We start from the raw sequence: 13,501 nt of genomic DNA on the forward strand, positions 1-13,501 counted from the left end.
TCCCAAGGAACAAACAGGGTTTGAACCCTAAGTTTCATAGGTTCATGTACAAAATTGTCTAATGTTGCTTGCAATCACATGCTAATACCACAGCTACCTCTAAAAATTCATGAATACCATTATGTTGTGAACACAATGAAGGCTTATTGGTTATATCTCCACATAAAAGATCATTGCAAGGCTAAAGGTGCAACATTAATCTAAGCCTCATCATGTTGCAAATAGAATGAAGAAGCATCAGTTACATTTGTTGCTTGCAATAGGTGATACGTGTCCTACTGTTAATATCGTTTCTTTAGCCCACACCTATAAAAAATGCAGAATTTGAACAAGTTTCTAGTTTCCACAAGAAAGGTTAAAAGTCAAACAGTAATCTAAGCCTTGAAGTAAGTTGAACTTATCAACTATCTTTTTAATCTTTACTTATTTCACAAGTGAAATCAATGCCTACTACATAATCGTTACAGTTATTTTCATTCATGATTTTTGTTACAAATAAGGTTATCTTAAATAATGTATAAAGCATCTTCTGCTAGCACCTCATATCTTAAACCTCTCGAAATATAGATGGTAATATAAAATGAGCTAATGATTAGAGCATATTGTGTAGATGTTGAAACAAGCAAAAGTTAAAGGTGATCTTTTGGTGTTGTGGCCTAGCTAATACCTCAACTCAGCCTTTGCGATAAATGTTTACAGTTTGCCTTAACTGTGTAGTTTAATCTTTTACCCCTTAGGTTTCAATTTTGTGACCAACCTCTGGGATAAAAGAAGCCTTGGAATCCCTGTATACCAAGCGTACATCTCTGACTCATAGCTGTTGCCTGAGATTTTCAACAAGCAAACAAATTTATTGATGTGCAAAATAGAATAAGTGTAGAGGTTGCTGGCATTGAAATATAATTTGAACAAGAATCTAACTTTAGAACACTATGATAAATACTTCATAAGTTGGAAATATCTTCACAGTTAACTTTTAAATGTGAAAAGAACAAAGCAATAATAAAGATTGCGATGTAATGATTCAAGGCATGAACATTACAAATCAGAATTGGCAAATAAAAGATTGACAGCTTCTTATTAATGGGGGCCTTTAGGCTTTCAATTCATGCCATGAAAAAAATACATTGACTGAATCACACTGCAACTGATTTAAATCGGGGCTTTCAAAATCAACATCTTCTTATAGTTATATCCATTTGTGTCTGCCTTGACTAGGCAAAACTATAATCAATAAGCTAACATATGACTTGCTTAGTGAGCAAGAATATATTACCTTTTCTATCTATATCCAGAGTAGCTTCTGAGGCAATATTTAGGACAAGACTTCAATCACTTGTGAGGCTTAATTACGGGACCTGTACAGAAGATAAAAGAACTCAAATGAAAGCAAAAAACCAAAAACACTCACATATAGATCAAACTATTTATTTCAGCAAAAGAAGCTTTCAGATTAGACGTTTTCTGCTTCCAATTTTCAACCCAAGTAATAAGGACCATTTGACAAAACCAGCCTACAACAAACAACATTTTCATTTAAGCATTATGATTGATGCTCTTCCAAAGAACAATATTTCTAGAATTTGGTATAGTGCCTTTCTCTAATGGTTAGTGAATAGCACTTGCCAATTGTTTCTTCAATTCCAAATGCGATTGAGATAGATTTCTTGCATGTACGAAATAAATCCTCACAACAAAGACAGCCTCTGATTCTGGACCTGTACTACTCTGTTATATAAACACAAGTTCAACCAAGTTCACTTGACGGAGTAATTTTGTCATGACACATAACATAGTATTTTGTTTTGATGAAAGAATCAAAGGAAAGAAATAAGTACCCTTCTTCTTGATAGAGTTTGTTAATTAAAGCAGCAAAGAGCTCATCTCTTCTATCAGCCTTCGCTTCTTCTCGAGCTCGTCTTTGATCTTCCCTCTCACGCCAAGCTTGTTCTTTCATGACCCGTTCTGCTTCTAATTTTTCCATTGTCTCTCTCCATTCCCGTTCCCTTAATCTCCTCTCTTGCTCTCTCACCTCCATTCCCTCTCTCCATTGCTCCTCAAACCTCTGTTGTTGATGGAAGAAATCTTCAAGCACCTCTTGCATACTATTTGCACGGTATTTATCAGCTGTAATTCTCTGTCTTTCTTTATCTGCCCTCCTTTTCTTTCTCTTGACAATCTTCTCATCTTCGCTGTCCTCCTCTTCATCCTCCTCATCTTCTGAGTAATCATCAGAAGATTTTTCAGCCAATAAACGTTTCAGTTTCCTTACTTTCTGTTTGGGTCTCACTCCAGACTCTGATTCCAATAGCAATCTATCCATATTTCTCTCACGCTCTTTAAAAATTGAATCCAGTTCTTCAAAGAAAGGGCATTGTCTTCCATTGTCAGATTCTGAGGTTTCTTTTCCCTGAGTAGAAAGGGTCATTGAATTAATCATTCATCCAAAATAACAACGGATACAAATTGGAACATAATTTGGTTTTTCCCACTAAAAAAACTCAACAAGAAACGTAATAGAGATCCCCAAATAATTGACAAATAACATTTCAGGATTGGATTTGCAATTTTTACAATAAGATTTTAAAAGAGGGCACAGTTGTTTGTCACGTTTTGAGTCTCTTTCCCCTAAATTGATAGATGGGTTCTAGTCTTCTAGATCAAGAAAAGCAATTTATGCTGGATTAGTTTTAGATCGAGAAAGGGAAATTTGACTGACCCTAAACTGCCAGATTGGTATTGGGGAGTTTCCACATCATTGCAAAGAGTGGCATGTAAAATACCAAACTAACACATAGGGATGCAGGACTGAATTCCCCGTTTTCATAGACAATGGTAAAAGACTGGATTCTTGGGGCAACACACAAAATACATGCAGAACTCAACTTTTGGGTCCTACGGAAAAGGATTAAATGATTGAACTTTGAGTATATCACAAAGATGACCACAACAATGGCGTTTGAATGTCCAGTTTTCGCTGAACAGAGTAAGAGCCTTGATCTCAAGGTTTCACAAATAGTGTTACAAGACTGAATTCTCAGTTTTTACAGAATTTTCGAATTTTACAGAAAAGGATAATTAGACTGTAACTTCGCGTTTTACAAAGTAAAACAATTAAAATACTGGTCTTTCGAATTTCAGCTTTTCTGAAAACAGAAAAACGGAGAGAATTTTTAGTGTTATACTAAATTAGGATTACAAGACATACTTCTTGAGGTTCACCAAAAAAGGGTTACAAGATTGCACTTCACTACTCGAAAAATTGTCAAAATATTGAGTTCAAATTTCCAACTTTTTGAGAATAGGGTAAAAGAATATGATCTATTATCTTCAGACTTTTGCAAAAGGAAAAGGTAGATTGACGTTCACCTTAAACAAGGTATTACCATATAGTAGTTTCGACAATTTCAAAAGGAAATTTGTTAGATCATATTTTACGTTTCCACAGAATTTTTTAAAACATATAAATGTAAATGAAAGTAAGGGTTTTTCGATGCCCAAAATAATCTACAGGACACAAGAATTGTACCTTATAGCGGTTGACAAGATTTTTCCATTTGCATTTGCATTGTTCTGCACTTCTTCGGAAGCCCTTGTCCTTCATTTTTCCTGCAATGATCTCCCAGAGGGTTTTATTTCTTTTCGTCTGAGTAAAATCTTTTTCAAGCTCTGCTCTAATGGCGATGAATTCCTTGGTCTCGTGGAAACTCCATTGAGGGATTCTCTCGTCTTTTTTCTTCAATTGTCCTGTTTCTGATGATGAATGCAATGCCAAAGCCATTGCACTAAAGTTTTCACCTTGCATTTTACTCCTATCGAGCCTCAATAACCCCACAACTTTTTCATGATATATTAAATCCCCATTACATTAGATTCCATAAAATAACTATAATGTCACGATGAGATTTCAGAGCAATGACCCATCATAGTTTTGCTCACTCTGGTTTTGATTTCTGTAGAGTTGGGAAATGGGTTACAAAATTATTGGCCGCGCGAATCTAGGTTGCAGTCGGCTGATTTGAAGTTGCCCTACTTTGACCCCACTAAGTATGGAAGGCAATATTAAAGTTTCCCGTATTGTTGACAGTAGGTTTCACACCTCTTTGATCTGCATTTTCTCTCAATGATGTCAAATTATTTTTTAAAATGGGAAAGAGAAAGCACCAAACCAGAAGAGCGTGGCGTGAGGAACATGCCATCCCCACTAGTTAGGCAGTTATGGATGGAATCTCTTTTACAATTAGAGCTTACCAAACAGTAGCCATGCCAATAAATTGGTGAGATCAGATTCTATTTCCAAAGCGTTCACATGATTTGCGAATTTCAAAAAAGTGAGTGTGCCATTCAATCAAGTCTCTTCGAATGAGAAAGCAGTCCATGCTTAATAACAATGTGAAAAATAACATTCCACTGAAAAACAAATAGGTTCAATGAATATAATAAGCATGTACATCATGTAATTATTTTTAGGGGTTAATTATAATTCTTGTCTTTAGATTTATCTATTTTTATTTTGAATTAAATTTTTGTAATTGTTCAAATGATTTGGTTAGATGTATGATTGACGAAATCATTTCATAATTAATAAAAGTTAAATTTATATTTTAAGTTAACATCATTATTATTTTTTTTTGACATTGTGTAGGATCTATGAAATGTTTTATTATGATACTTGGAGTTGTACTTATAATGTAATTTTTATTCATTTTAATATTATCTAACATCTAAAACAAATTTGGCAAGATAATTCAAGATAGATTCATTAGCATCAAATTAATATTTTTGTTTGCATCAGTATCTAGGGTATAGGTTGAATGTTTGATTCTTGTCTTCCATAATTCTTGAAATCTTGACTAAGTATCATTAGATGTCGGACACAAGGGAGGTATTATCTGTCATGTGCAAGCTCTCAACTACACAAGTATTGGAAAAATATAGTAAGTGATTACAATGTGTAAACTTTTTGAGAATAAAATTCAAAATATATAACTGTATTAAATAAAAACAAGCATCATTAAAATTGAAATAAACATGTCATTTATTTAGCATCATGTGTAGTCATGTAAAGAGAAATTAGTTAAGGATTGTCCATATAACAAACCTCGAGTTTTCTTCAAAATTTCACTCTTTTTTTCTTAAAAAATGTATTCACTTATCAAGTTATTAGATGTTCAATTAGTTGTATGTTCAAGTAGTCATCTACTTAACAAATAGGATAAGAATTCATCCATCCAACAAGATAGGCATTCACTTATCAGATTAGACAACTATAATAATGTGCCCAGAGACTTAGGCTTAGATGAAATTTGTTTCTCTTAGTCTCTTCTAAATGATTATATTTTTCCAATAGAAATGCATTAATTCATTGTTATTTATGGATATATAAATAAATGCTCAAGTCCTCACCTTGAAATTTGGTCTAAAGTGTCATGCTCATTCTTAACACGTGTGGACAATGACATTGTTGAACACACCACAAGACTGAGAGGGGGGGTGAAACAATTCAGACCTCTAATTTCTCTACTCTTGATCTTTTAAACTTCAAACCACAATTATCTTATTACTACAATTATGAAACATGAAAGCACAAAGCACAATAAACACATGAACACCAGATTTACATAGAAAACCCTAAATAGGGAAAAACCACGGTGAGAATCATACTCACAATATGAATAACCGATTACAATGTTTTAGGCTCAAGGTCAAGGAGCTCACTACACTTGATAGGACTTGCAAGACTAAGGCACACAACCTTAGGGCAAGATACAAAGGACTGCACAAGCTACCAAAAGGAACACGTTATCTTTTGAAATGTACAGGGAATAGATGAATTGAAATGAACAAGATCTCTTGATCATGAAATTATCTTCCAACCATTGTGTCAAGCAATCAATATCATGGCAAACACATCGGACATTAATCATTGTCTCAAAACACTATCACGTAAAAGATATCATCATCAAATATCTTCACAAACTAACTTTCACACCAAATCTACTTGCATAACATTCACATCTACTTCACATCAATTCACGCACATTCCATATATCAACTTGTACTACTGCACATCTATATATACAATATCATTCATTAAAACCCTCAACTAGGTTAGCCACAAATTGAATATAAATTATTACATAAATTAAGCCACTCAAACCAATAATACCAAATTCAGTCCACTCCAGGAGATAAAGGGGACCCAAAAACATCACAACACATCCTTCAAAAATGATTCCAACAAATTGCACACACTAACACATCCTCCAAAGGCGACATTAAATGAAACATGTACTAATAAATAATAATGCGCGTTAACCAATTGGACCAAAAATCTTGACTCCAATGCATAATATACAATACGGATCTACACATGCCATGATGAGACCCATAACAACATTTAAACTTAACCTTCAATGCATATCCAAACCAAAAGAGCATGATCCAAAAAGATACATCACCTCAATTAGTGGAAAACCAAACTAGCTGACAACATTGAACAGAGAACAACATAACTTCTCTTGCCAATCAAACTAGCACTAGAAAATTGAATTGGAACATAGTATAAACCAAATGAACATGTCCTCCAAGCTGCAACACTTGAATCCACGTATCATATAATTGTCAAGCATTCTCTAGAACATACACCTTCACTGTTAGAAACAACAATAACCAACTCTATCATCTGAGCATTAGAGGATCCAAAAACCTAATAGTACAATATGCACATATCATAATCGTTATATCTAGAACCGCAATCCATAATCTTCAAAAATTGGAGGAATGTAAAGCATTCTTCCACTGGGACTTTAAATACTCTTTCATCAATATAAATATTGTTTCTTGCATATTGAAACTTTCACTATACTAGCCTTCCAAAAACACCTCATACTTACTCAACATCACTACTAGACCACACAACGACATCAAATGACTCACTTCCAAGCCATCTATAACACTTGTTGACATTAATGACAACACCAAATAGGTTGACATCAATGGCAACACAACTCAATATAACTCAAGTTTCCAACATTCTCCCCCTTTTATCATTGATGCTAACACTTGTACCAACAATAATAAACAACACTCTCTATCTCTCTCCCCTAACAATAACTCTCTCCCCCTTTGACATGAAGGAAAAAGGATGCAAAACTACCAACAATAGCTCTCTCTCCCTCTTCCAAATAAAAATTTTGATTACTCCATTTGCAATCACATACAACACTACTCCCCCTAAGAGCAGCAACCACATCAATCCAAGAAAGATGAACTTTATGTTAGACACAATGTGCCATTGAGAGGGGGGGTGAATCAGTGGTTTACAAACTTCTCCCTTTTCTATCCTATGTGTGTATACCGGTTAACAGATCTAACAGAAAGCAGACTTACTGATTAGATGGGAGACTAACACAAATGCAATCACACATGAAAGGGACATTACATAACACTAGATGTACGAGGAAAACCCAAGATGGGAAAAACCTCAATGAGAAATGTTGTTGGAGTCTACTGCTCCAATCCAGCCTCACAATGGAAATCTGATTACAATGTTTAGGGAACCAACCCAAGGAGCACCAACCCCCGATTTAGGGCACCAACCCAAGGAGCACCAACCGCTTATTTAGGGCACCAACCCAAGGAGCACCAACCCCTTATTTAGGGCACCAACCCAAGGAGAACCAACCCCTGTGTAGAGCTCCAACTCAATGATCTTCAATGAACATAATCAATTATACAAGTTATAGCCTTGTTACAAAAGGAGCTTTGTAACTCTTATCCAAACCTCTCTACTAGTTCTCCTCTCTCCAATTCTCTATTGGTTCTTTGCTCACCTCTCAGTTGCAACCCTATCTCTTGATGCAACTTAATCTTTGTTGCACCTTCACTGGTTCAGTCTCTTCTTCTTCTTTGTCAGTTCTGCTCTCTACCAGTTCTCTCTTCTCTCTACTACACTGCTGCTCTCCACCACCGGTCTTGATAATTTAGTCAGATGTCTACCACCTGATTTCTGTCGAATCTCAACTTCCCTTCTCTGCAATCTTCTATAGCTCTTCTCTGTCGGTTCAGTCACCACTGGTATACTCCTCTCACAGACTCATTTGCAGACTATCGGTTGCCTCACTCTTACCGGTTGAATTATTTAACCTGATTCTCTCTCACACAGTTTGTCCTCTAAAACTCATTGAGCACTTGATTGATTTATTCTCTCACATGCAGCAACACCCTATCATTCAACACCAGCACCTTCATCGATTTAGACTTGCATATTTATAAACAGGGCTTCTCGCCAAAAACTAATTCAAACTTTAGGCAGTTAGGGTTTCTTTATCGACCTCGAGGCAAACTGAATCCAATCATATCTCATCAGATCTGATCGCCTTGATTGATGATATGCAACACATCAATAAACCCCACCATTATCGTGCCTTCTAGAATACGCCATCCATATTTAGCAATCTGCTTTTAATCTGTCAACTGATCTCTTGGTCGATCACCAAGAATGGTTTTGTGGTTCCCTTCACCTACCTCGATCTGGTCAATCAGTTGCCCTAGATCTTTGTTGTCCATTTGACCTCGAGCCGCAAACCTCTGCTACACATCCCATGAATCACGCATTCAACATAAATGTCAACCTGCCACCATCTACCTCACCGACAGACACTTCACCAACACACCACACCGACCTGAGCATGCATGCTTGTCACTTCAACTCCACGTGGAAACTTTGTTGGCATCCACCTTTGGTAGGTCATCTGTGTCGGTCTAGATAGGATCATAGACCAACCTTAGAATTGGGTTCATCTACCAGTTCACAAACCCTGTCAGTTATACCCTAACTAGTTTGTCATCAACCTTGCACATTTCTTCTCTTCTGATGGATCACCTTCACTGGTTATCACTATTGCCAAAACACTTCATGCATTTTGTCATCTTTACCGGTGGACATACTTACCGGTAACCACCTTGATGAAACCATGGCATCAATCTTCAACAAACTCCATCTTCAATACAACAATGTCCTCTATTTGTAGATGTTCCAACTTTTCCTTCTTCATCATCAGCCCGGACATCATCTCAACCGCTTTGTCAAGGTGACAAACCCATCACTTCTTTGCTCTTCTTTTTTTGTCTCGGTAGCACAACATGCCAACTCTTTCCGATCTAGTGCACATCTCTGATTTCATGCACCTGAGGCATCCTTTTGTTTCATCTATAGATCCGGTGTGAGCCTTCAATCACCCGCCTTTAACTCTTTTCTCTTATCTCGAGGAGGACTATGATGCACACCATGCATAAAAGGAGATAAGCTCCACTTACCGGTGGGAGTGGATCTTTGTCATCTACATTCTGTAATGCACCAATGTGGCTTCCATGTTTGAGTAGCATATCTTCAAACAGACACATGTGATCCAGTGGGAGTCCTATTGATTTACATCCACACATCATACCAGTGGCCTGCACATGCTTCACCTCTGGTGTTAATGTGATTCGGATAGCATTCCCCCTCTTCATCACAATCAACTGACTAGCATCTTGCTCTCTTATAGATATCATTTATCGGTTCTTATATCATATCGGTCTCCTGTCCATATCTTCAACACAAGTCAAACACTAACTTGTGTACCGGTGACTCAAATGGCCATTGTGTTGAATGACATTCTCTCCCTTACCGATGACCTGCAATACTAGCTGACATCAAAGACATCACATCCGGTATGCATCAATGACAGTGTTGCACATACATCTCTTATACCGGTAGCCATCCTATATTGATTGACATCAATGACAACACAATGCCAACAATCTCCCCCTTTGGTATTGATGTCAACACATGTAGTATCCAACATACTACAGAATCTTTCTCCCCCTTTGACAACAATGGCAAAGGGCATTGTCAGGGTTTCTCTCCTCCTTGTGTCTATCGAGCACTGATACTTTTATGTCCACTTTTTTCTTTGTTGGATGCTCCTCCTCCTTTGACCATCATACATTTCATCCTCTCAAATCATAACACTTGAGATGGAGGGCTCAACCACCAACTGACACCAATTGCTCAACACTCAAGTGTATATGCAAACCGGGATCCTAATGCATACGCAAGACTGAAACTAATTGAAGGCCCATGTGTCAGTGAATACAACATACATGTCGGTCAAACTGCATCATCACCCTTCTGATACCAATTAATCTTAAGAATCAAATGTGATTATACTATGAGTGCTACCAATTGGGAAAGTAGATACCCTTAATCATGAAATTATCTTGGGTATTCCTACAACAATTTCGATCTTCTATAGTTGATGCAGCCAGTACACCCATAAGTTCAAGCATGCTGGTCTACTTCATAAGCACTTGAACTCCCCCTGAGTCATACATCTCAGGTCCTCATTGCCTGTTAGGTACAAAACCTGAGCTCCAATCTACACCATATACCGGTTGAGTTGTGCATGTGTGATCAATTGATGATCTTTCAACTCCATTATATTCATCCCAACATATGACATGATTCTAGATGTACACAATGCCATACAATATTACCATCATGCCTTAAATCAAATTGATTAGCCCACAAAGGATACATGCATATAAGATCAACATCCAGGCCACTATATGTCATTCAGGTCTTCTCCAATACCACATGAGACATAAACTCCTCATTCTATGTTATCGGAGCTTATGCAATGATCTCGAACCTCATTGTCTTACATAACCTAAAAGTACCTGTTAGCATTCTTACCGGTAACATCCTGCTCATACCAATTTCTTATACCGGTCCATCATCACTATCGGAGCACCTTCCTCCAACTCCTATCTTATTGTATCAATTTGCATATGATCCCCATTGCAAATTTTCCATCCATTGACACATGCAATAGTGATCCATCTCTCATTTGTAGGTGTGTAGCCAAGGCAACCACTACACACACTTATCTTCTCATTTTCTTCCTTCATACTGGCAACAACTTGTTCTTCCATGCGTCCTCTTCCACTAAGGGGGTGAATGATAAGGTTAGTGTACTACTCCCCCTAAGGTCCTACATCTCCTTTAAGCCTTAGGATATATCACCCGTGCATTGAATGCACAGTGTCGGTCCATGGTTGCAGCTTCTTGCTTCTTCCTCCATATCTGCTTGATCTCATTCTTCTTCCCATTTTCAGTCTTGGGAGTAGGTGTTACCTTATTTTGTTGATTGTTCCTTGCTCTACCTGATTCTGCATCATGACTGGAAACATTGATGTAGTAGCAAACTGCATTCATACCAAGCAGTTGTCTTGAGGACCTTCTGTCAAACCGATTTGACCACTTTCTTCTGGTCATGCCATTGTAACCGGATACCAAAATTGGTTGACCTCTTGATCCTGCAGGGACATTTCTCCTTTGGTTTCATGCAGGTCTCTGACTTCCATATGCTCTATATTCATTTTTATGTTGAGCATAGCAGCTATACCGGCTTCCATATGACTGCAAGTCCTTCTTCCTGCATTCAAACTCTCTATGGCCAAATCCATTGCAGTTATAACAAACACTATTTGCATAATCGGGAGAGGAAATATGCATGTTTCTACTTCTTGATACATTTTGCTCATATGCATGATATCTATAAGATTCTAGATTATTCCTTCTAGATCCCTTTCTACATTCTTCTGCCCTATGGCCATAACCATTACATGAAAAGCAATAATCGAAGAAGGAAGGTTTATAACTTATAAACTTATTCTGCCATGGATGGGGAGATCTTCCTGGTTTGGCATCTCCATTTCTACTTCTCTAGGGATGGACCCTAGGTTGTCCATTCTTCGCATTTCTTTCATTTGGTCCCTTTTTCTTCCACACTTATCTTGACTTGTGAGCAGTAGCATTTCCTTGTCCTCTACCAGTAGGAGATCTTCTTTGTTGTCTTCTCATGTTCTTGCTTCCGATGAAGTTGTTTTCTCCCATCTTCCCTTTTCCTTTGGGATATGCATTATTCCTCCTTTTTGCAGCACCGGTCTTTATCCTTGTCTGCATGTCTTCACCAGTTGTGGTTAGATCAACCTTCTTCCAGGGATCATCTCTAACTGATAAGGTCTGAACGATGTTATCTCCATTTGAGGAGATAAACAAAATGTCATTGTGGGGGACATTATTGCTAGTGGAGTATTCACTGGCACCACTTCCTAATCCACTGGTATCTTTGGTATGCTTTTGCTTTTTCAACATTTTGTCCAAAGCATCATTGCTTCCATCAAACCGAATTCTTACCTTGAGCTCATCCTGACATTTCTCAAGTTGATTTAGGAGAATCTCCATTTCTCCTACCAGCTGTTAATATTATTTATCTTTTACCTCTAGCTTAGATGCTAGATCATTACACTGACACGCCTTGGTGCTTACTTGTTGAGTCTTAAACTCTGAGATACACTTCTCAGATTCTTCAAGGCATTTGATCAACCGGTTCTGCTCCACAATTACAATATTCTTGAATAACTCGTACTCATTTATTACTCTACTAAGTTCTTTGAGTGCACTAACAAGTTCTCCTTCAAGATCAACTTCTACTTCTTCTTCTTATTCACCTTCACTATCACTTCCAAACACATCTTGTCGGTGGGATCTATTTGCCTTATCACTTTCAGATGTGTGCTCCTCACCTTCTGTCTCTTGGGCCATGAATAGATGAGTTTCTTCATCATCATTACTGCCTGTTGACTGATCCACTTCTACACCTTCACATGTATCTTCTGCATAGTTCTTCTTGCTTTCATAATATGATCCACTGATGGTAGGCTCATTACCATAAATTTTCTTTAGTCTATCCCACAAGCTCTTAGCTAACCTGCACTTATCCACTTTTAAAGAAACATCACCAGACAGTCCACTGAATATAGCCTGCATGGGTTCTTCTTTGCACCTAGATCTTCTTTCTGCTTCAAGGCCAGTGGGAGGACTAATATGATAGGGGAGGCCATTAACAACTGACATCCAAACATCATACCCTAGAGAGGATAAGAACAATTCCATTCTACAACTCCAAATAGAATAGCTTGAACTATCAAATACTGGAACTAGGATTGACACTAAACTGACCATTGTGTCCTTAAGCCAGAATCTACCCAAGCTAGAGAAATCTTATCAACCAAGAACCTATGCTTTGATACTAATTGTTAGACATAATGTGTCAATGAGAAGGGGGGTGAATCTGTGGTTTACAATTTTTTCCCTTTTCTATCCTATGTGTGTATATCAGTTAACAGATCTAACAGAAAGCAGACTTACCAATTAGATGGGAGACTAACACAAATGCATTCACACATGAAAGGGACATCACATAACACCATATGTATGAGGAAAACCCAAGATGGGAAAATACTCGGTGAGAAATGTTGTTGGAGTCTACTGCTCCAATCCAGCTATGGTGGCGGGAAAAGCAAGACCGAGTGACTAGGACCTAATCCCACTTTTGCCAACACATTGGGAATACGAAAAGAGCCTAGGGAGATAGCTCACTTTGGCTAC

The 13,501-nt window shown here is 37.5% G+C and overlaps 1 protein-coding gene across 4 annotated transcripts; it reads right to left on the reverse strand.

Moving 5' to 3' along the window:
• Positions 1-375: 375 nt before the first annotated feature.
• Positions 376-4,352, reverse strand: LOC131034805 (trihelix transcription factor GT-3b). 4 transcript variants are annotated; one of them, XR_009103845.2, is made up of 5 exons: positions 3,530-4,342; positions 1,839-2,410; positions 1,627-1,728; positions 1,277-1,358; positions 376-824 (listed from the first exon to the last, which is right to left on the reverse strand). XR_009103845.2 is itself a non-coding variant. In XM_057966412.2 (3 exons), exons 1-3 carry the CDS (start codon positions 3,803-3,805, stop codon positions 1,346-1,348), a joined length of 861 nt encoding a protein of 286 aa, XP_057822395.1. In that variant the 5' UTR covers positions 3,806-4,352; the 3' UTR covers positions 1,052-1,345. The 4 variants fall into 4 exon arrangements, 1 of the variants encoding a protein (XP_057822395.1); XR_009103847.2 differs by lacking the exon at positions 1,627-1,728 and having other exon boundaries at positions 3,530-4,346; XR_009372622.1 differs by lacking the exon at positions 376-824 and having other exon boundaries at positions 1,052-1,358.
• Positions 4,353-13,501: the final 9,149 nt, after the last annotated feature.

Source organism: Cryptomeria japonica, chromosome 5 (assembly GCF_030272615.1).
Source record: "Cryptomeria japonica chromosome 5, Sugi_1.0, whole genome shotgun sequence".
Taxonomy (NCBI): Eukaryota; Viridiplantae; Streptophyta; class Pinopsida; order Cupressales; family Cupressaceae; genus Cryptomeria; species Cryptomeria japonica.